Below are 21,121 nucleotides of genomic sequence, written 5' to 3' on the forward strand. Positions count from 1 at the left end.
TAATCATTTGTATTTCAAGTCTCTGCTGGGAGGTAGGAAGGTAGAAATACATTGATTAATGAGGTAGTGGGCATTTCAATTAGTGCTGCAACACGTTGTGTCTCTGAAAACGTAGATTTGCTCATTATTACACATAAATCTTGAATTTTATCAACCAAAATGAAGGGCAAAATCACATAATGCTTCAAAATATGTATGCCAACATCAAACACCACATATGCATCAGTAATAATGAGGTTTGGATTATTGTCTGGGCTCTTATAAGTGGTTTAACAAAAAAAGCCAATAGGCGGAATTTCCTTTTTTCAAATCAGAGGTCAACTTTGAAGGCCTGTACAACCACAAAGCTACAAGATCCAACCTGCTATCATACCATTTTATACTCCAGAGATATGTAGCTTTCAGAAAAATATAGTGAGAATTTGCCCCCCCAAGTGGTAGTGACATGCCCCTTTTTGGGCCTGTGGCTCATGGACTATATGTGCACATTTATTTATTTGAGTGTTTTTCATGATTGTGTTGCTATTTCTTTTCCCTGTTTGCTTTGATTGATAACTAAGGTGATTAAAATCAGAGAAAGATTGTTTCAAATAAAAGTGTCTATTATGTCTATGTGGGAGCTCACTAAGCGCGAACCAGGATGCTAATGTCACCTACAGGAGCCCAGATGACCAATAATAGCCTTGCTAATGAGCTCGCGATTTTACTTCACCGGGCGTGAAAAAAACCTCGGAATCTGAATTGAAAACAACGTTTACAAGCAAATACATTTACAAAAAAAATATTTCCATAGGCTACAGGTTTGAATATTAAGAGATCCCTAAAATTCGTTCGAATATCTTTAATTTTTAAAATAATCGAATTATATTTATATATATATATATATATATATAACGAAGTTCGGAGTCAAAGCCCTAGTACTAAGGGATGTACAGTGTAAGCATGAGGCGCTTGCAGTGACAGGGCTGGGACTGACCCTGTGATTCAGTATGCAGTGGTAAGGTGCTCTATGAAATGTGTGTTATGGTGGTAGTGCAAATAAGTCCAACAGTGCAACAGTGCAGGGATAAAGTCTAGAGACCAGCATTAAAGTGTAATTCCAGCGAAAATTGACCCAAGGGTGTTTTTCTGCATTAAAACACATCAAATAAGCCGTGGAGACCGTATTTTTTTTTGTTGATCAACCACTACTGCCCCAAATATCAAACAGTGGATTAGCTAAGGGCCATGAGCGAAACACTTCCCAAATAGCATTTTCCTAGCAGCCAACCTGGAGTTTATTACAGAAGACTAAAAGAACACTTACCAACTGTCCCCCTACCAGCTCCTCTCGAAGGAAATTCTGTATAAAGCATTACCTTCCGGCAATAAACGTCATGCTCCGTGTGGGAACTCAAGTCTTCTTTGAGATTAACAGTCTTCTGTACTAAACTCCGGGTTCGTTAACTAAGTTGTTGGTGCTTCGTTTTGTGTGAAGGGACCTTGAGCAAGCTACTAACGAGGTTTGATGCTGTTCTGAACAATATTACTGGTTAAAAAAATGCTATTTGGAAAGCGTTTTGCTCATGGCCCTTAGCTAATCCACTGTGCGATTTGGAGCTATAGCGTATACCGGAGCAAGTTCTGTAGTGGTTCATCAACGAAAAATACTGTCTCCACGGCATATTTGATGTGTTTTAATGCAGAAAAACACCCTTGGGTCAAGAGGCAGACAGACTATGCAGAGAAGTCTATCTCTCCTCTTCTCTTTAGTGAAACATTGAAGAGTTGTATGGCCCTGGGGACAAATTACTTCCTCAGTCTGCCATAGTGAACATAGTCTCCAGCTGGTCAAGCTCTTCTGCTTTGTGATAGTGCTGTGGAGTGGACAGTCATTGTCCAAAACGTTGATCAGTTTGTTCAGGGTCCTTTTGTCTGATATTGAAGTGATGCACTCCAGTTCAGCTCCCACAACAGAGCCAGCTTTCCTTCCCAGCCTGTCCAGTCACTAGGGTTGGGCACCGAAACACGGTTCTAATATGGAACCGGTGCCGACACAAACGGTAGTAACTGCATCGAATAACAACGTGGATTTCGGTGCCTCATTTCGGTGCTTAAATAGCATTTAAAAAAAAAAAAAAAAATTATACGAGGCATCACTGCATGTCATGCGCCATCTCTAACGTCTTGCTCTGATAGCAACACATCCAGATACAGTTAGCTAACATATGATAAACACTGGATGTATAAACCAGAGGGGTGCACCACATAGGCGAGTGGACAGTGTTTGACAGCTTGCGTGAGCCCAAGTAGCTTACTTTAAGGCGACATGCGAGCTCCTGTCAAAATCTAGCAGTGGGCCTAACTACACACAAGCAAAAGGCTATGAAACAACGTCAACAGTAGGCTAGCCTATACATTACACAATATCCTTGCTAATGCACTAACTGACATTTATTTGAAATCAGCAAAGTTGTAAGGTGAAAACTTTATTTCACGGTGTGTTAAACAACATAATGGCATGATATTAATCTTTCATGTGCATGAGGCCCATATAGCATCACAATGAATATGAAGATCATGTTAAAAGTTCGCTGGCAAAAACATAAATATGTAGGTTACATAGGCTACCTGATGTCACTGAGCTGTCAAAGAGGCTACGAAACCATCTCCGTACGTTATCGCTAATTAAACTCAGCTGACTGGTGTTAGCGAATAGCCATAGTTGCTGTTAAAATACTAGGCTAGCACTGGGAATCTAAACACTTCAACACCGACATGTAGCCTAACATGTTCAAAACTACTGCTTGTTATGGGTCAAGACCAAAAAATTCTTGAAGCATTTGGGAACACACTGAATTAACTGGAAAATAGAGTCCCTGTTAGATTAGCTTGCTTTCAAATGCCGTTGTCCATGACCTGGCAGTTTTATGGCAAGCGGTTTTAACATGCATTATGGCAAACCGCCTACACTGGGTAAACTTGAAAGCAGAGCTCACCATTGTGTGTGCATGCATGGCAAGCTGTTTTAACATTTAAATGTATTATTCGTAGGAGCAATGAGATATTGATAATAAATTGAACATAACAGTTCAATTTCATGTTCAAAATTGTCTTATCAATAAAAAAAAGCAATTCATGCTTTAGACCATTTTAATTTAAAACATTTTAAAAACAAAGTACCGGTTCAGGCACCGTTTCGGCACCGGCACCGTTTTAAAAGTATTGATTTAGCACCGGTATCGGATAAAACCCAAACGATACCCAACCCTACCAGTCACCCAGCATCCCTCGCCCTCAGTTAATGAGCAGGGTTAATGTTCTTATATGCAGACAATCTAGGGTCCATTTAAGATACTTAACAATTTCAAACTTTTGATTGAGAGCAAAATGATGTTCATTGGTGGAGTTTTGAGAAAGACCGAATGCCCTGAATGGCCTCACAGTGATGCTAACCGGGCAGGGTGCCCGGGCATCGCTATTTTATCTGCGCAGCGCTGATTCGATAGAACGTGCCCGCTAATTTGACGATACCAGACCAGGAAGCCATGGAATCCCCCCCCCCCCCACACACACACACAAAACAAGACAATTATACATGCAAGATTTTTGCCAATAGAACAAGAATCAAGTGCAAAAATAAGCATATATTCCCTTGATTTATGGTTATATGTCATACTATTATTATATATTCAAGATTTTGAATTCTCTGATTAGGATTGAGAGACAAGTCAACGTAAGTCAAGACGTCAAGTTAAAATAGAAAGGAGGCTGCTGAACAAACAGTGGAAAGGTGAACTGGGAGAAAGGCACGGTAATGCAGAGGTGAAGAGGAGACTTGCCACGCTAAAGAGGGCAGACTCCTCCTCTTCTGACCTCTGCCCAGTTTATTGGGCTCTGGCTTTTGGATTTGAATTGTCTGCCATTGTATTATATTCTGTGCATTATTTTTTTTAACTCTCTTTTGGATTGCATTTTTGCTTTTGAACTCTTGGATAGACTTTTCTGTATTAGTTTTTTCTATCTCAGTGCCTTTTATTGGAATAAACCTTTTGGAAGGTTGTCTTTGTCTGCTCAGCACTTGAGTCAACCTCAGTTCCTGGTATCTCAGGCGTTTGTCACTCCCTTACATATCCAGTGACCTGGGTGCAGGACCTGAGTCTATGTCTTACTCCAGTCTTCCTCAGAAGTGTCACATGATGATGCTGTTTTGACGCTGTTATTGTTGCTGTCAGTTGATTTATATAGCCTTGGTTGTCCTACCTGAAGTGGTAGACAGCATGTGAAACATGTTGAAACAGGTAGACCATTTGGCGCACAATAGAAAGAACATCAGAATAAATGTGAAAAGGAAAAATCTAGAGGACGGCCACGTGCAATCAAACTGAGGGCGGAGTAGGATAATCTGAAATCAGCATCTCAAATTATGAAAAGTGAGAACCAGACTGTTGAATAAATAGACTGTTTATTTTTGTGTAGTCAATATTGTAGTAGGTTTCTGCATTTTCCCGCCAGATATTAATTGCTGTGTTACCCTTTTAATTATCTTGCTTGCATAACTGAATACAATTGTTTTTGTTTAGAATGTCCCCTGCTAATTTATTTCCATGGAGGTTACTGGCAGTTTCTAAGGTAAGTGTTATTGTAATTGTACAGTTAAGCTGTTGGAAACCTTTTGTCAATTTATTTTTTAGAAATCTGAGGCACTCCCAAGGTTGCAATGCAATAATAATGCAATTACTCCCAATAATCATCTTAATACCATCAACAATGCAAGACAATTTATTAACCTTATTTTTCAGAATCTAATAATATAGTAATTTGCCAATATTTTAACTTGGAGACTAGTATTGATTTGGCATATTAGACATTTTTATTCTGCTGTGTCTACACAAACATGTTCATGGTACGTGTTTATTATTGGAAGTGTTATGGTAATTGAAGCAGTCATCAGGGAATTCCAGAGGCGAATGCCTTAAAATATAAAAATACACTGCAAAAAATAAAAACTAACCAAGTGTTATTAATCTAGTTGGTATCATTTTTACACTGCAAAACTGCTTATCTAATAAAATCTAACCAAGTGTTATTAATCTTATATCAAGAACAAAAAATCTAGTTGGTATTGTTTTCAGTATAAAGAGACTTACCTAGAGCTAAGTCTTCAGAGGGTATCATTCAACCATGGGTGTGACTGGTTAAGTTGACCGGGTCTAGTGGATAGAGGGCACAGGCTATCTAGACAGGAGCTTAGTGTAGAGCAAAGAGACTCTGGCATCATTAAGCTCAAGAAAGGAGAATGTGCTAGGAGGTGGAAAAGCAGAGGCTAGTAGACAGGAGAAATGCGTTGGTTGCATCGGAAAGAGACCATGAGTGGAGAAACAGTGGGTTGTTTTGTGAGGCACACATTGAACCGAATGAAATAATAGTCAGAGAGGTGCAGAGGGGTAACTGTTACAGTGTGTCAGTTTCTAGCAAGAATGAGACCAAGCTCTTTTCCTGCTATGTGAGTTGGAGTACTGTGGACCTGTTGTAGTTCAAAGGAACGTAAGAAGGACAAGAAGTCCACAGAATTTGGATTATCTAAGTGGATGTTCATGTCACCGAGGACAAGCATGGGACAGTCATGCTCAGGGATGGGAAAGAGCAGGGTCAACTCATCAAGGAAACGAGCATCTCATCAAGGAAATCACCCAGTTGTCCTGGTGGACGATAAGTGACAATCACATACATTTTGACTAGAGCTGTCACCATGATGCCAAGGTATTCAAAGTAGTCATTTGTTCCAGATGTCAGTGAAAGCCTAGAGCTCCAGAGATGTTTACTGGCGATTGGCAGTTCCACAACCTAAATGAGAAGGATGTTCCCATAGTTGAGGTTTGCCTTAGTGAGCTTAGCTAGGTTACAGCTCCTTTTAGCAAGTTTTAGTTTAGTGTGTGTGTCTGTGTATTCCAGAAAAATTCTACTGTTATTTCTTTGCATAATTGCTATTTTTAGGTTTTTATATTTTTACTTTGATTTTGTAGCAAGGCAGAGTCTGGTTTCATGGCTGTCCCTTTGGTCTCAAGGGGAGTAGCTGTGGTTGCTGTGGATTATAGCATTGCCCCCAAAGGTATTTGGATTTCTTCCATCTGATTTTATAGTCATAATGGGCTAATGTTTCAAAATTGGCTGTCACTTTGTTTTGTTAAATTGTACACTCACCTTTTTCTGTCAGGGAACATGGATTTAATGGTATCACAGGTGCGAAAAAGTGTGGTATCCATTATACAGCAGTATTCACACATAAGGTTTGATCCTCTCCTCTTTTTCATCAATTATGTTCATGTTTATGATTCATGATTATCAGCAGATGCTCTTATGCAGTGCTACTTACAGCACTGAGTCCACCCAATTTGTGATGCCCCTGGTTACATCTTATAGTTATAGTAGGGAACTGTCCTGTATCCACTGGCCATAACCATTCTGAACAGAGGTAGCTGAAAAAGGGTTTTGGGACAACTGTGTAGAATATGGGAGGGAAGTTTTTACATACAAACACTGACACTGCATTATGATTAGGTTTGAAAGAGGTGGGAGTTGAATTCACAAGACAACCCATGTAAAAGTATATAAAAATGAAATATTCAGTTTATTATTTCACACAATACCTATTTCTGTATTCAGAGAGAATCAAAAATGGTATTTCCCCCAAAATATAAGAGTTCTCTCCTCAAATTAAATACAATTTGAAAATTGTCTCTGAGTCTGACAGTAACACTTTTAGCTCCAGCTCATTGAATCATATTAGACCGTTAGCTTATAGGAGAGATGCTAACGGTCTAATCTGATTTAATGAGCTGGAGCTAAAAGTTCTGGGGAAAGGTAAAACTCAATTGTTTTACTCAAGGGGAGGTGGAAAACGAGTGTATTTCCCCAAATAGTGGAATATCCCTTTAAACACAGGGACCAGACATGATGTTTTCCACAGAGTTGGAACCCTTCCTAGCTTCAAGCTCAGATTAAAGATGCTTTGAAATATTCCAGAGTGTTCCACGCTCACTCCATCAGGGCCTGCTACTTTGCCTAACTGAAGTCCCTCCAGTTGCCTTTTCAGCTGATCAGCTGTGATATTCAGAGGTAGTGGCTGGGGGGAAGGAACAGTTACAGGTGCAGGGACCATAGAAGGGCTGGATGGGTGCCAGGTGGTGATTGGGGAGGTCTGAAGAGATGAGGCGTAAGAGGGTGGATGGGTGGGTCCAGATTTAAATCTATTAAAAAAACAAATTTAACTCGTTTGCTCTAGCCAAGCTGTCCTCACTCATACATCAGCTGGTCTGATTGTAGCCAGTAATTTTCCTCATGCCATTCCACACCTTTCTTGTGTTGTTCTTGCTTGGGTTACTTTCAGTCCTTCTCCTATAGGCATCCTTGCCTAGCCTGGATGCCAGCCGAACAGTATCAGACTCATATTCTGACTAGAATATGAGTAAAACATTAGGCTAATCCTTGCCCTCTCTGATCTTGATATTTAGAGTCCACTGTGAGTGAGTAGATGACAGTCACATGCTGCACTCGCGTCTGCCGATGGTGGGATATAAACAGCAAAAATGATTGCACGAGAGAACTCCCTTGGCATGTAATAGGGACGTACGCCCACCAGTAAAACTTCAATGTCCCGGTTACAGACTTTTCCCTTGACAGTAATATGTCCTGGATTACACCATCTGTTGTTAATGAGAATGGCAAGACCTCCTCCTTTCTTCTTACCGCACTTCTCTGGGTCTCTGTCAGTTTGTATGGTCTCAAAGCCAGTGACAGTAAAGTTGTAGTCAGGGTTATCATCATGAAGCCATGTCGAGAGTAAAACACGTGACACTGCACCACTGAAACTCCCTATGACACCTCACCAGTGCTGTAAGTTCCTCCGTCTTATTCACCAGCGATCTCATTCCCCATAATAATTAAAGAGAGACACGGTTTATACCTCCTCTTCCTTAATTGCAGTTTAATCCCGGCTCTGCAGCCACAATATTTTCTTCTTAATTCAGATGGAATGTGTTGTAGATCCATAAAGGCATTCAGCGGCGCCACTCTCAATGAAAGAATTTCCTTTCGAAAGTAAACAATGTTGCCATATTAGCCAAGCAATCGCACATTTAAAGAAAAATGTCCCAATGAGCAGAGATGTGAGAATAACTATAACTCGGAGAGGCCGAGGCCGGGTTATCTGCGCCGAGAAAGGCGCAGATAACCCGATGAACCATAGGTTTGATAAATACCACGTAAGCTTAGGTATCAAAGCGTTCGCTTTCTGAGGATTAGCCATGGCGCTGATAATGCTACGTTCGAAAATGTACGTACATCTGGCCCTCAGTGTCTACAGTACATGATACAAACTACTTATTTACAGTATTATATGTATTATATGTCATATTAAAAAGTTTTATTCTCTTTCAAGTGGACTATACCTTTGTGGACATTCTGCAGGTGCCCATCTTGTGGCCATGGTCCTCTCTACAGACTGGTCACAGTACAGTATCACTCCTCAGATCAAAGGTATTAGTGTCCACATTCCCATGCTTGACAAATATTTAAGTTTGAAGGTCGTTTATAGTACTACATCATAGCAAGGGTTAAGTTTTTGAAATGCAATTTAAGTTACAGTTTACTAATTATCCTGTTAATAATGTAAAGTTATAACTTTTTGAATTACTTAAAGGAACCCTGTGGCCAAAACTGGTACTGCAATCACTTTCAAATTACTGTGGGGCGGTGTATCCCCCTGACTGGCAGAGCTGGCAACCCGGATGCCGAAACACTACTGAATTTGTGATTAGTAGATAGGTGGAGGGTGGCGCATCAGGCCAAAACACAACATGACAACATCAACATCAGTTGAGAGCTGCAACTTCACTTTTTACTTTACTTCTACTGTTGTCAGTGATATAAGTATTTGAAATGAACATGATTTCTGAATGTCAAGTGACATATCAGGGCCATTTTATGATTAATTGAAATATATTTCTTACATACGGTTCCTTTAATCAAACTAATGTAACTTACTTAAGTATATATACATATAAGATACTCTTTTGATCCCGTGAGGGAAATTTGGTCTCTGCATTTATCCCAATTAGTGAAACACACTCAGCACACAGTGAACACACAGTGAGGTGAAGCACACACTAATCCCTGCGCAGTGAGCTGCCTGCAACAACAGCGGCGCTCAGGGAGCAGTGAGGGGTTAGGTGCCTTGCTCAAGGGAACTTCAGCCGTGCCTACTGGTCGGGGTTCGAACCGGCAACCCTCCGGTTACAAGTCCGAAGCGCTAACCAGTAGGCCACGGCTGCCCCAGTCGCCGATGTACTGGCAAAGAGTTACAGAGGCTTGAATGTTGTTTTTTCTTTCAGCCGGTAACATACATCTCTTGAACTGCCCACATTTTGGCCCTTTAGGTCACCTAAGTAGCCTTGAAACACAATTGAGACCTGGAACCAGGTCTTGTGAATCAAGTAGATGATGATAGAGTAAAATATGAATTTTTCACAAATTTATTTAAGTGGGAATACCTATGCGTTAAGCTCAGTGTCAGAAAACCTTTAGGCACAGTAACAGATTAATGTGAAATAGTGCTTCTTTAATTCTATGACTGTCACTGCCATGCAATCTAGATACAAACAGGAAACTCCAGAGGGTTAGCTTTCATTTGAGACCAAAATTATGCTTCTACCCAAAGGGGTTCTTGTGTAGTAAGAGTTTTATTGTCAGTAGATTCAGAGATTCAGATTCAGAGAGATTTATTCATCACGTACACAGTTATATGAGTCAATATCACTATGAAGTGCCTTTGGTGTCCTCATCAGACTCACTCAGTCATCATGAAAATGTAGCAGAATAATGAAAGTCTGAGGTCTTATTATAAGTGGCCAAACACTTGCACATATATCAGTACAATGATAAGTCTCTTTAAATGTGTTTCCTTCATTTTATACAATTTCTTTTCATTGGATGTACATGATTTTGGCATGTCCCACACACTGCTCGGCTAACTACAGTGTGTGTAATAAGTGGTTAAATGATACTAAATCAAAAAAATGTTAACATGGTTTTATTGTCCACAATAAGTTATTTGATAAAACAAGTCATTTTGATCATGTATATTGTATTTTCATAATCATATTGAACATTTTGCATGTGTCCCTGAAATTGCGGTCCACCCTGTCATTATGGGGTAACTGTCCCTTTAAGAAACCCACTGATGTTTTCAGTGACATCACTACGAGCATTTTTTCTTTCTTCAATGGAGACTGAAGCAGTGGCGAGTTGCAGAGTAAGTATTTCCACTTATGTTTCATAATTTTCATCATATTATGTGTGTAGTTGGATGTTGTCAAGCTTAACATGTCCACTCTGTCATAGTGAAATATCAATTGATAGAAAAACCTATCAGAACTTTGAAATATATTTGTAAAACAGTACATAGTCAGCTTGCTGACTGTAGCATGTTGCTAAGTGAAGGTCCACCATGTGCTCATTAAATGCTAACATTAGCCAAAAATGTCCACCCTGTCATTGTCCACCCTGTCAGCAAGCCTTCCATGACAGGGTGGACATGTGCATAGTTTAGGCCACATGCTGATAATGTTACACATATTACAACAGCTATTACACACATTTTATAACAGTACATGCTATACATAGTAAATTTGGACAATTGGACAATTTTTTTGGCGATATCGGTATCAGCAAGCCTAGTTTGATAAGGCAAGCCTAATTTACAGACTGCCAATTAAAATGTGTAAGAGAACATTTTGAATCGTCTTTTTCAAGGAATGAGATCAAAAGGAGCTGAGATAGCAAGGAGATATCGGGAACGTCGTGATGCTGACCCAGACAGAAGAAGAAAGTACCTTGAGAAAGAAAGGGTCAAATGGAAAAAAGACAGAGAGACTGGAAAGAAGAAAGGTGTCAATGAGCTCAGTGAGAGAGAGAAGAGGGCAAAAAGAAAGAAATGGAGAGAGGCAAAAAGTCAAGCCAGAGCCAGAAACAGGGCCAGTGCTTTGCTACAGTCACAGCCACCCCTCCCCTGCTGAAACTCCTGAAAATCAGCGTGAGCCAGGGCCCTCCAGGTTAGATCATTGGAAGTTTAGCTGATGAGACTTATTAGAAAGTTTAGATGTATTTGAAGGACAATTATCAACTGTTTATGTCCCCATAAAATGACATATGAAGGGTTCAGATGCAAAAGCCTCTAAATGCCACCTACGTCAAAAATGAGATAAAGATGGTGAATGGATGCTCTCCACACATAGTATACGTTAACCTTCTAACACTGTTCCGGTCAAAAATGACCGATTTAACCATTCCCTGTACCATAAATATGGCATTTTTCATCAGACTGCCTCAAGATCTTATGATATCCTTCACAAAAGGCTTTTGAACGCATAGAATTTATTTTGACTACTTTCTTTGAATTTTGAGTGATTTATTCAACGTAGGAACACTTTTTTTGTTTACGGTCAAAAATGAGCGCCATAGGAAATGAATGGGAAAGAGTATAATTTTCATCCAGGAGATAAAAGACATCTCCTTACACACACTCCTACAACTTACCACCAATGTTCCCACACACATGCATGCATGCACACACACACACACAAACAGACACACATACAGTACACACACGTACACCCACTCACAGACACACACACTCACACAGTACATGTTGTCAGTTCATGTTGTCATGTTGCCACATGTACGTGTGAACCACCAATGTTCGCACACATAGGCACTCACACACATACAGAAACACACCCACCAACACACACACAAACAGACACACACACACACACATGTACACACACTCACACACACACACACAGTTCCTGTTGTCAGTTCATATTGTCATGTTGCCACATGTGCAGGAAAACCACCAATGTTTGCACACACATGCATGTACACACACGGAAACACTCACACCCACACACACACACACACACATACACATTTACACCCACTCTCTCACTCACTCACTCACACACACACACACAGTTCATGTTGTCAGTTCAAATAATTTAACTTCAAAACCCACTAAATACCACTCTTTCCTGGTCTGACATATTGATTTATAGGCAAAAACCTATAGGAGCCTGATTTTAAATGCTCATTTAAAAGAAAAGTGGTCAGATGGATTTAGAGGGTTTTTGCATCTGAACTCTTCATATTGATAACTAACTTGCTAAAATCATATAAAAAAATCCTTACAAATATTTTGTGTTTCAGGCAACGGCGTCAAGGGGAAAGCATTCTAAGGAGTGCGAAGAGAAAACTGAAAAAACAGATTGAAATATTAGAGGCACAGCTCAAAAAAGAGAAAAGTAAAACTGCATTGTTCCTTGCATTTATGGGGCCATTCAATGACATTCCACAACATGTCCACCCTGTCATGCCCAGGGTCCACCCTGTCATGTCTCTGTCCACCCTGTTATTTTCATTTTCTATGAAAATAAACAAATTATTTCCACAAGTTAGCAAAATATTTTGTGTGATTCCTTTATAAGCAAATGAGGGCCAAATAGTATTGTTTGAAAATTTGACCAGATATCTTTGTTGTTAGATTTTATTTAGAAAAGAAAGTGCAACTCTCGCAGATTTTATAGAGAAACAAATAGTTTGCCATAATTTCATTATTATCCCAATACTTTTCCCATTAACTAAAATGTATTGTTGAGAAAGGGACTAAATAGTTTTCTGAAAATGTACATTTTATAATCACTATGTAATTACAATGTATTTACTCTGTTTTGAAATTGTCCATGACAGGGTGGACATATTTTGCTGTTTGCATGTAAATTGTCTGCTTGCAGTTAATTTATAAAAAGTGTGGGAGCTTGACCAATATGTATTTCTAACAGCATAACATATACTTAATACAATGAATATGAAGTTCAATGGAAAATCTCAGCTTTTTTGGGGGGGATGGGGAAGTCTCAAAGGCACCTTATGGTGATATTGACTCATATCAGTATATACAGTAACAAGCAGTAAAATGTAAGACTGGTTAGCTTCATGTCGAAGCCCCGTAAGCTTCATGTAACCAGGTTAGCTTCAAGTAGAAGAATCTAAGTAAAACAGATATGATTAAAAGCAGAAGTTAATAATACATAATTCAGTAAAATAATCCTTTTGGATTTTCCATGGAATAAGTTGCTTTGTGACGTGTTTGCATGAGTTTTGTAGGGTTCTCCAAGGCTTGCTGTAGGCTCAAGTTATTGTCAATCAAAGCTGGGGTGCCCGATTGACAGCTTGTTTGCCCAATAGCCGTATCATTTCACCACGTTGGTGATGTACCTCGTTCGAGACTTGAGATGTAGTCCACTGAGGGGATTCAAAACCTAACATAACTTTTGCAGTCTATCGAACAACAGTACTTTCTTGACGTGAAAAAATATCTTTTAAATTCACACACATTATATGTATGTGAAATTCATGGCACAATTAAAGGGTTGGTCTGTTATAAAGACACAGCTGTGCGCCTTTTCATGCAAACCATCATCATCATTGCCCTTGGACATTTCAGCCGGTTAGATGCAACCAATTGGACTAATTTAACATGGAAATTAAATGTTAAATGTTTTTTTCAAAAGATAGGTCCCATAGACCGGAAGTAGAAGGGCGTGACTGAGAATGGGGAGTTACATCACAATTTTCTTAGATCTTGTAGTTGCGGCCATTTTAGGTGGTATGCGAATCAGTTGCCATGGTTACTTCCCCAGCGTTACAGAGAGAGAGAGAGAGAGAGAGATAAAGATTGAGAGCTACATATTTGTTTTATTTGCGACCACTGAGCTATCTTGGAAAAATTGAGAAGGGGAAAGCAAAGGAGAAGACCCTTACCAAGAGAAGCTAAATGCAAGTGCCAAACAGCGGTATTTGGAAAAGCTTGTCGAGATTTACAACATAGACCCTTATGACCTGCCAGCTACAGAGTGGGTCAGAGACCACGACGCACTGCCCCCATGTCATATATGGGGACATAAATTATTGTGTGTTTGGGATTAGTGTGTACACACACATTGTAGCATTTTGATATGATAGGCCTACAATTTTCTGTAATGCACAAAAAAATTTTTCATAGAAAGTTTTACATGTATCGATTCCTGAGAGTCTCAGCTTTCAAACGATGTGTATATCACTATGGTGCTTCCTGATATGGTGCATAGAATTGATGTACAGTACGGGGGGATGAGGGGGGCACTGTAACAAGGCCCTGTATCGTGTCCTGTGCTAACTGATTTTAAGGTACAAAATTCAAACAAGAGAACCAATCAAAACCAACACTCAAAATTTGAGCACAACATGCTGTCACGAATGGAGTGTATTTAGATAGCAGAAAGATGCAAAGTAACAGAATGAATGTTACATTCTACTCATACGCTTTAAAGCTTTTTACAGAGAATAATATGATTGAATATATTTCCTTTGTAATCACCAACCTTTTGATTAGTAACTGTGATATAATTGAGTTTATTTTTCTCAGTAACTGGAAAGAGTTACAATTACATTTACTGTAATTCACTTATATAATTCCATAACACATAGGCTATCCCAAAAACCTCTCCAACCCAAATCTTAGAAACTAGCCACAATATAGGCCTGTCTTTCCCTGTCTTTTATTAATAAAGTGTCACTGCTTATTTGCAGGTGCATTCCTTGTGAGTGGGATTTATGATATTGTACCAATCATCTCCACATCTGTGAATGAGCCACTCAAGATGACCAAGTAAGAATCAATTTAGCTCCAGAGATTCTTTGGCAGCAGCTCTCATTGAGCCATTAAGAGCATGTCCATGAGAGGACCAGGCGGGGGTGGTACATGCTACGTCACCGATTTTGATGAAACTTGGCCAGTTTGAAGGGTCCACCTAAAAACTCAAAAAGCCAAAATAGTACACAATTTGAAACAACCCAGGGGGAGTTAGGACCCCCTCCTTGTTTTAGGCCAAAAAACCTCAAAAAATGGCCCAAAATTGCATAAAATATTGACATCCCTCCTGCTGTCAGATTTAAACACAGAAAAGTAACAATCCATGCCATCAAAGCTGCATCCAAAGTTAGTGCTGTGCCGAACATTACAGTACATTTTTGGTGCTGGATGACCTCCTCATACAAAAAACCTTATTTCTTAAAAGAACCGTATGTAAGAAATGTAATTCAATTAATCATAAAATGGCCCTGATTTGTCACTAGACATTAGGAAATCATGCTAATTTCAAATACTCTGAACATTTCAAACAAATCAATGACAACAGTAGTCCGGCCAGGATATCGTCATTTAAAAAAGTGAAGTTGCAGCCCTCAACTGATGTTGATGTTTACATATTTGTGTTTTAGCCTGATCCGCCACCCTCCACCTATCTAGTAATCACAAAGTCAGTAGTGTTTCGGCATCTGGGTTGCCAGCTCTGCTCTAGTTACCACATCTGCGGTGTACACCGCTCTACAGTATTTTGAAAGTGATTGTAGTACCAGTTTTGGCTAAAAATCCTACATACGGTTCCTTTAAGTATAATACATACCATCAATGGGACATACCATTGTAATCAGAACGATCAGTTCTATGAAATGATGTAAAATACATATGGTAATGTTGATATAGTAATGAACGGTCTTTGAAAATCCTCTCCAAATGTATATCCGAAATTTGTCAAAATTTAATTTCATCCACATAAAAATGAATTTTCATCATATTTCTCTCTATAAAAACTAGGGCTGTCAAAATAACTGATTAATTTTGATTAATTAATTTGAGAAAAAATAACTGATTAAAAAAAATTGTGCAGATTAATCGATTCCGTATGACCTTCTAGTCAGTAAAAATTAGACTGTAAAATGAAGGAGAGAGAAGAAATCATGCTGGCTGGATCATTGGTTGGAACATTTAGTTTTAAAAAACGACCTGATGGTGTTGATAAAAAATAAAGTGTTGAAAATAAAGTCCTCTGCAATGTCTGCAGCAAGGAATTTGCATGAGTTCATCAACTCAATAAGTCGCACATCAATGCAAAGAAATAAGTGTTGACATTGAGGGGAGTGTTAATTTATTTTCATTATGTCCCCTAGGTTATATCTGTGGCCAAGGGCGTAGGTTTGGTCTCAGCTTTGGTGGGGACACATTCACAACTCCTGTTGTCACAATACCAACATTATTGTTTCAATAGCAAGGGAAGAATCTCGATTTCGATACTATTGCGATTTTTAATTTTTTTTATTTGGTTTGTGTGATTTGTGAGATCATTCACATCAGTGGCAATCATAGAATTTAATTGACCCTCCACACACACACACATAGAAAGTGATGGTTGTCATATTTTGGAATTCATATAAACTATAAACTTATATTGTTAATTTGTTATAGTATTTTATGATCTGCATGATTACTAATAGTTAAACATATTTAGTAATTTGAATACATCATATTGATATTTAAATGATTAGGCTACACTTGTCTTTAATATCATCACTTGTGGTGTGTAAATCTAATTGAGTGCTTGTCACTTTAAGAGGAATGCAACGCAATTAGCTTTCAGTCTCACGGTTTTAGGCTAGTGAAAAATAGTTTTGCAAGTGCAAGGATATGTGGATTCAATTAATCATGTTTGCAATGTCATTTAGATAAAATAAATGTTCAAAAAACTAACAAGTCAAAGATTTTTTTTCTGGGATGAGATCATAGAAGAGAAGTGTCTCGCAATGTTCATTTCTACCGTATTTTCCGGACTATAAGTCGCACTTTTTTTCATAGTTTGGCTGGTCCTGCGACTTATAGTCAGGTGCGACTTATATATGAAAAAAATTATATAATTGAACATGTTTTTAAATGTTAATTTATATTAACTGACATGAACCCTCCATGAAACATTATCGTCTACAGCCTTGAGAGAGCGCTCTCAAATGCACAAGTCGTGAAACACACGTGCATACTTAAATCCTCAAATTACTGCCGGGATTCTATTTATAGCTGGGCCTCAGATTCGGACAAATAAAAGCCAGTATAATTTTGTTTCAATTTAACTCATAAAATAGCTCTTCTTAATAATTTATATTGTTGGTTGGTTTAATATTGTTGCCAACGAAGTCATTGTCCTACACAACACATTGCTCTCAAGCTACCAGTAGCACGCAGCCCCAGGTTAACCTACATTTAAACACAATTGTTGCTGCCAGGCATCAGCCTACGAATTTTATAAAAAAGTAAATCATGCATAATTTAAAAAATAACTAAATTTAGGCTATCTTAGACCTCTTTGGCTATACGGAATAAGGTTTCCCTTGCAGCACACAACACGTTCCATGAATGAATGAATGAATGAAAGCGGATGCCTTATCTCGCAATAAGCAGATGGACATCCCGACACTCTTTCATGAAACTTAATAGTGACCCAATGACATTGATAGCCTACCGGTATGCTGCTCCAAACGAAAAGTATAGGCCTATGTCTCACAGTAAAACGCAAGAAATGAAGGCCTATAGCTGACTCGAATAGGCTACAAGCCATGGTCCAAATAAAGGTGCTGTGCTTTAAATTCAGGATTCACGATAGTCTGTCCCCTAAACATTCCTCACCCGTTATCTGGACATGCATGAAAATATTTGAAAACAAAACTCACTGCCATGTAATATTTGATCGCTGTTTTGCTACTAATTATCTTTCACGTGAATACGCACAGAAAGTGAAAGTAGGCCTACTATGCGCTCCGTGTCTGTAGCTGTCTGTTCACGTCCGCAATCGATTATAACGTTCCTCAAATGGAGAACACATCCATGTTCTCTCGCGTTATATTATAGGCTGTCATGCTTCTGTGTTTGCGGTTCCTGATCGTTAAACGTTTGTTTTCCTTTCCTGTCGATAGCGGTTGATGTAGAAGCACGTAATAGGCTATAATAATTTGACTTTAGCGGTGACAAATCCTGCTGAGAGAGAGAGAGAGCAAAGAGAGAGAGGCACCCCCAAAGTGGTCCTGCGCGCGCGCGCGTGTGTGTGTCTCTGCACGGGGTTCAATTGAAGTCAGAGTTGGTCCGCTTTCAGGCCGCTTCATTATTAGATTAACGTCAGACAGCGCTGTAAAATGTGTGGGTATTTCTCGCATTATGATGGCTAGCGTTGCGGGACTTTTATTAGTATGCTCAATACTTAGTAATAATTTATGCGCAATCCCGCGCTGAAATTTAGGCCCTGGTTTTAAATGGGCATCTTTTTTTCTCTCGCTCTCTCGGCGAGCATTTGTTCTGCTGCCAGCTTGTGCCAATACGCTATATCGTCCAAAATGCTTGATTGCAAAAAAAAATATTTTTGGCCTCAATGTGTTCAGTTACATAGTCTGTCTGTTCTTAGTCTTGGATTTTGTGAAATAAATTTCTAAATATCACCTGCTTGCTGCAGCTTCGGTCTGCACGTCCTTTTAAAACCGCATATTTTTCTTTCTCGAGCATTTAATCTGCTGCCAGCTTGTGACTCCACATCGCCCAAAATGCTTGATTGCATTGCATTCTCCACATTTTTAGCAAAATTTTCATGCATCATATCAGCATTTTTGTTCAGTGAATCTTTTGTAAATTGCTTTACAATTACCGTCGGGCCTATAGGCCTATCGCCTGGCTTGCTTCAGTCACGTCTAAAACTGCATCTTTTTCTCTCTTGTGAGCATTTAATCTGCTGCCAGCCTGTGACTCCACATTGCCCAAAATGCTTGATTGCATTGTATTCTCCACATTTTAGATACATTTTGGTGTACCACATGGTATTTTCTTTCAGTGAATCTTTTGCTTTGCAATGACCTTCCTGCCCTCCTCTTGGCTGCCTTCACTCCTTCGTCTTCATTAACATTAATCTTTTTGGCCTCAATAATCCAGTTACATAGTCTGTTTTTGGTTTTGGATTTTGTGAAATACATTTCTAAATACGACTTATAGTCCGGTGCGACTTATATATGTTTTTTTCCTGTTCATGACGCATTTTTGGACTAATGCGACTTGTACTCAGGAGCGACTTATAGTCCGGAAAATACGGTATATGGAAATGCAACAGTTTATCTTTTATTTATTTGCATTGTGCAGGCTATATTTACAAATACATTAGCCTACATAAACAGAATATAGGAACAGGAAAATGTCTCGGATCCATTGTTTATTGCGACTGCAAGATTGGTAGCCCAATTAGCCTAACAGTCAGTGATGGTGACTTCTATTCTGTGCCTATATGCGACTGTCCGTGCGGCACACCCTTAGCCTATTCAACATGACTCCTAACTTTGGTTGGAAGATTACAGAAGCTAGGTTTAGCTGTGACAATATCCTGGGTAATATCCTAACAGCTAATGCTATTTTACACAGTAAAATCTGCATTTGAAAGCCTGGTTACCAGTTGCCAGTTTGTATGGCTATTTTGCCTAGACTGAATAATGAAAAAGCTTCGTATTTTTTGGTGGCATAGCTGATCTACAAACCACAAAAAGGGGCAAACATGTATGCTGAAGGGCAAAGGGAATATCACGTTTTACTCTGGCATTTTATGGGATTGGCAGACAGCCCTAACTTACCATTGTCGTTGACACACACCAGCTCGCTTGACTGCCAGTAACCTGTGCTTTGACACTCTCCGTGCGTGTAGCGTGCATGTCAGATAGCCCCTCCCCCTCTGTTTTTCAGCAAATCATGTTGTGCTGGCTGTGCAGCACAAATGAGTTCGCTAAAATATTGGTTGGGACAATTTTGTCATCTTAAAATATTGATTAGGACTAGTCCTTAGCGTCCCACCCTAAATCCATGTCTGTGGCCTGAAATGCCTTGTATGTGAAAAAAAAACTTCTTCCCAAATCACGTTTGAATTTATTTCCTCAGCATATTAGGTCATATCATAGATTATTATGGCAATTATTTGAACAGTGAAAATAATAATAAAAGATTTTTTGAACTTTAATGTCACTAATGCTGATTATTCAATGATTCATTTGAATTTAAATATTTAAAATACTTTCACAGCAAAAATTATATATGCGATTAATTTAGATTAATTAATCACGGAGTATGTAATTAATTAGATTATTTTTTTTAATCGATTGACAGCCCTAATTAAAACTAATAATTAAGTCAGATACAATGGTTTAGATTTATTTGGTCTATAAGAATAAACAATTTATTATAAGCAAATGCTTCAGTCAATAAGAATGACATTTAAAAAAAACATACCTTACCAGTAATACAGGAAGTAAGTATACTTCCACAACTTATTTATTGAAGACCATTTCCGAATAGAGACATACAATACATTTGATTCAACAGATACAACTAATAAATGTATTATTATTTATGAAAAGTAGGAATGCAGTCAACTTCAACATCACTCAAAAATCAATGTGTTCTGAACATTTGAAAGTGGATTACATAGAACAAGCCTGTGGAGAATAAACACATACACACATATACACACTGATTGATTTGAAATGTTATCAGCAAAGTTGTAAGGTGAAAACTGTATTTCACGGTGTGTTCTAAACAACATAATGGCATGATATGAATCTTTCATGTGCATGAGGCCCATATAGCATCACAATGAATTTGAAGATCATGTTAAAAGTTAGCTGGCAAAAACATAAATATGTAGGTTACATACCTGATGTCACTGAGCTGTCAAAGAGGCTACGAAACCATCTCCGTACGTTATCGCTAATTAAACTCAGCTGACTGGTGTTACCGCATAGCCATAGTTGCTGTTAAAATGCCTACTAGGCTAGCGCTGGGAATCTAAACACTTCAACACCGACATGTAGCCTAACATGTTCAAAACTATTGCGTGTTATGGGTTAAGACATGAAATTTCTTGAAGCATTTTGGAACACACTGAATTAACTGGAAAGTAGAGTCCCTGTTAGATTAGCTTGCTTGCAAATGCCGTTGTCCATGACCTGGCAGTTTTATGGAAAGCAGTTTTAACATACCTTATGGCAAACCGCCTACACTGGATAAACTAGAAAGCAGAGCTTTAGCCTACCATTGTGTGTGCATGCATGGCAAGCTGTTTTAACATTTAAATGTATTATTAATAGGAGCAATGAGATATTGATAGTAAATTAAATATAACAGTTCAATTTCATGTTCAAA

The 21,121-nt window shown here is 38.7% G+C and overlaps 1 protein-coding gene and 1 long non-coding RNA gene across 4 annotated transcripts in view; both read left to right on the top strand.

The window, feature by feature from the left end:
• Positions 1-21,121, top strand: part of afmid (arylformamidase) — a 77,640-nt gene that overhangs the window by 37,401 nt on the left and 19,118 nt on the right. For 2 of the 3 annotated variants that reach the window (XM_076277749.1, XM_076277750.1), the window contains 5 exons: positions 4,563-4,611; positions 6,006-6,091; positions 6,197-6,269; positions 8,420-8,517; positions 14,665-14,743. In XM_076277749.1, the coding sequence (XP_076133864.1) occupies positions 4,563-4,611; positions 6,006-6,091; positions 6,197-6,269; positions 8,420-8,517; positions 14,665-14,743 (385 nt within the window). The remainder of the gene's footprint in view (positions 1-4,562; positions 4,612-6,005; positions 6,092-6,196; positions 6,270-8,419; positions 8,518-14,664; positions 14,744-21,121) is intronic. The other variant, XM_076277751.1, reaches the window with a different exon arrangement.
• On the top strand, positions 10,034-12,487 carry LOC143116574 (uncharacterized). The gene is made up of 2 exons (XR_012985861.1): positions 10,034-10,291; positions 12,244-12,487. It is a non-coding gene; the product is annotated as an uncharacterized LOC143116574 (long non-coding RNA).

Source organism: Alosa pseudoharengus, unplaced genomic scaffold (genome assembly GCF_046254945.1).
Source record: "Alosa pseudoharengus isolate Yale_2024_CS ecotype anadromous, Long Island Sound unplaced genomic scaffold, YU_APseudo_1.1 YU_APseudo_1.1_scf_11, whole genome shotgun sequence".
Lineage (NCBI taxonomy): Eukaryota > Metazoa > Chordata > Actinopteri > Clupeiformes > Clupeidae > Alosa > Alosa pseudoharengus.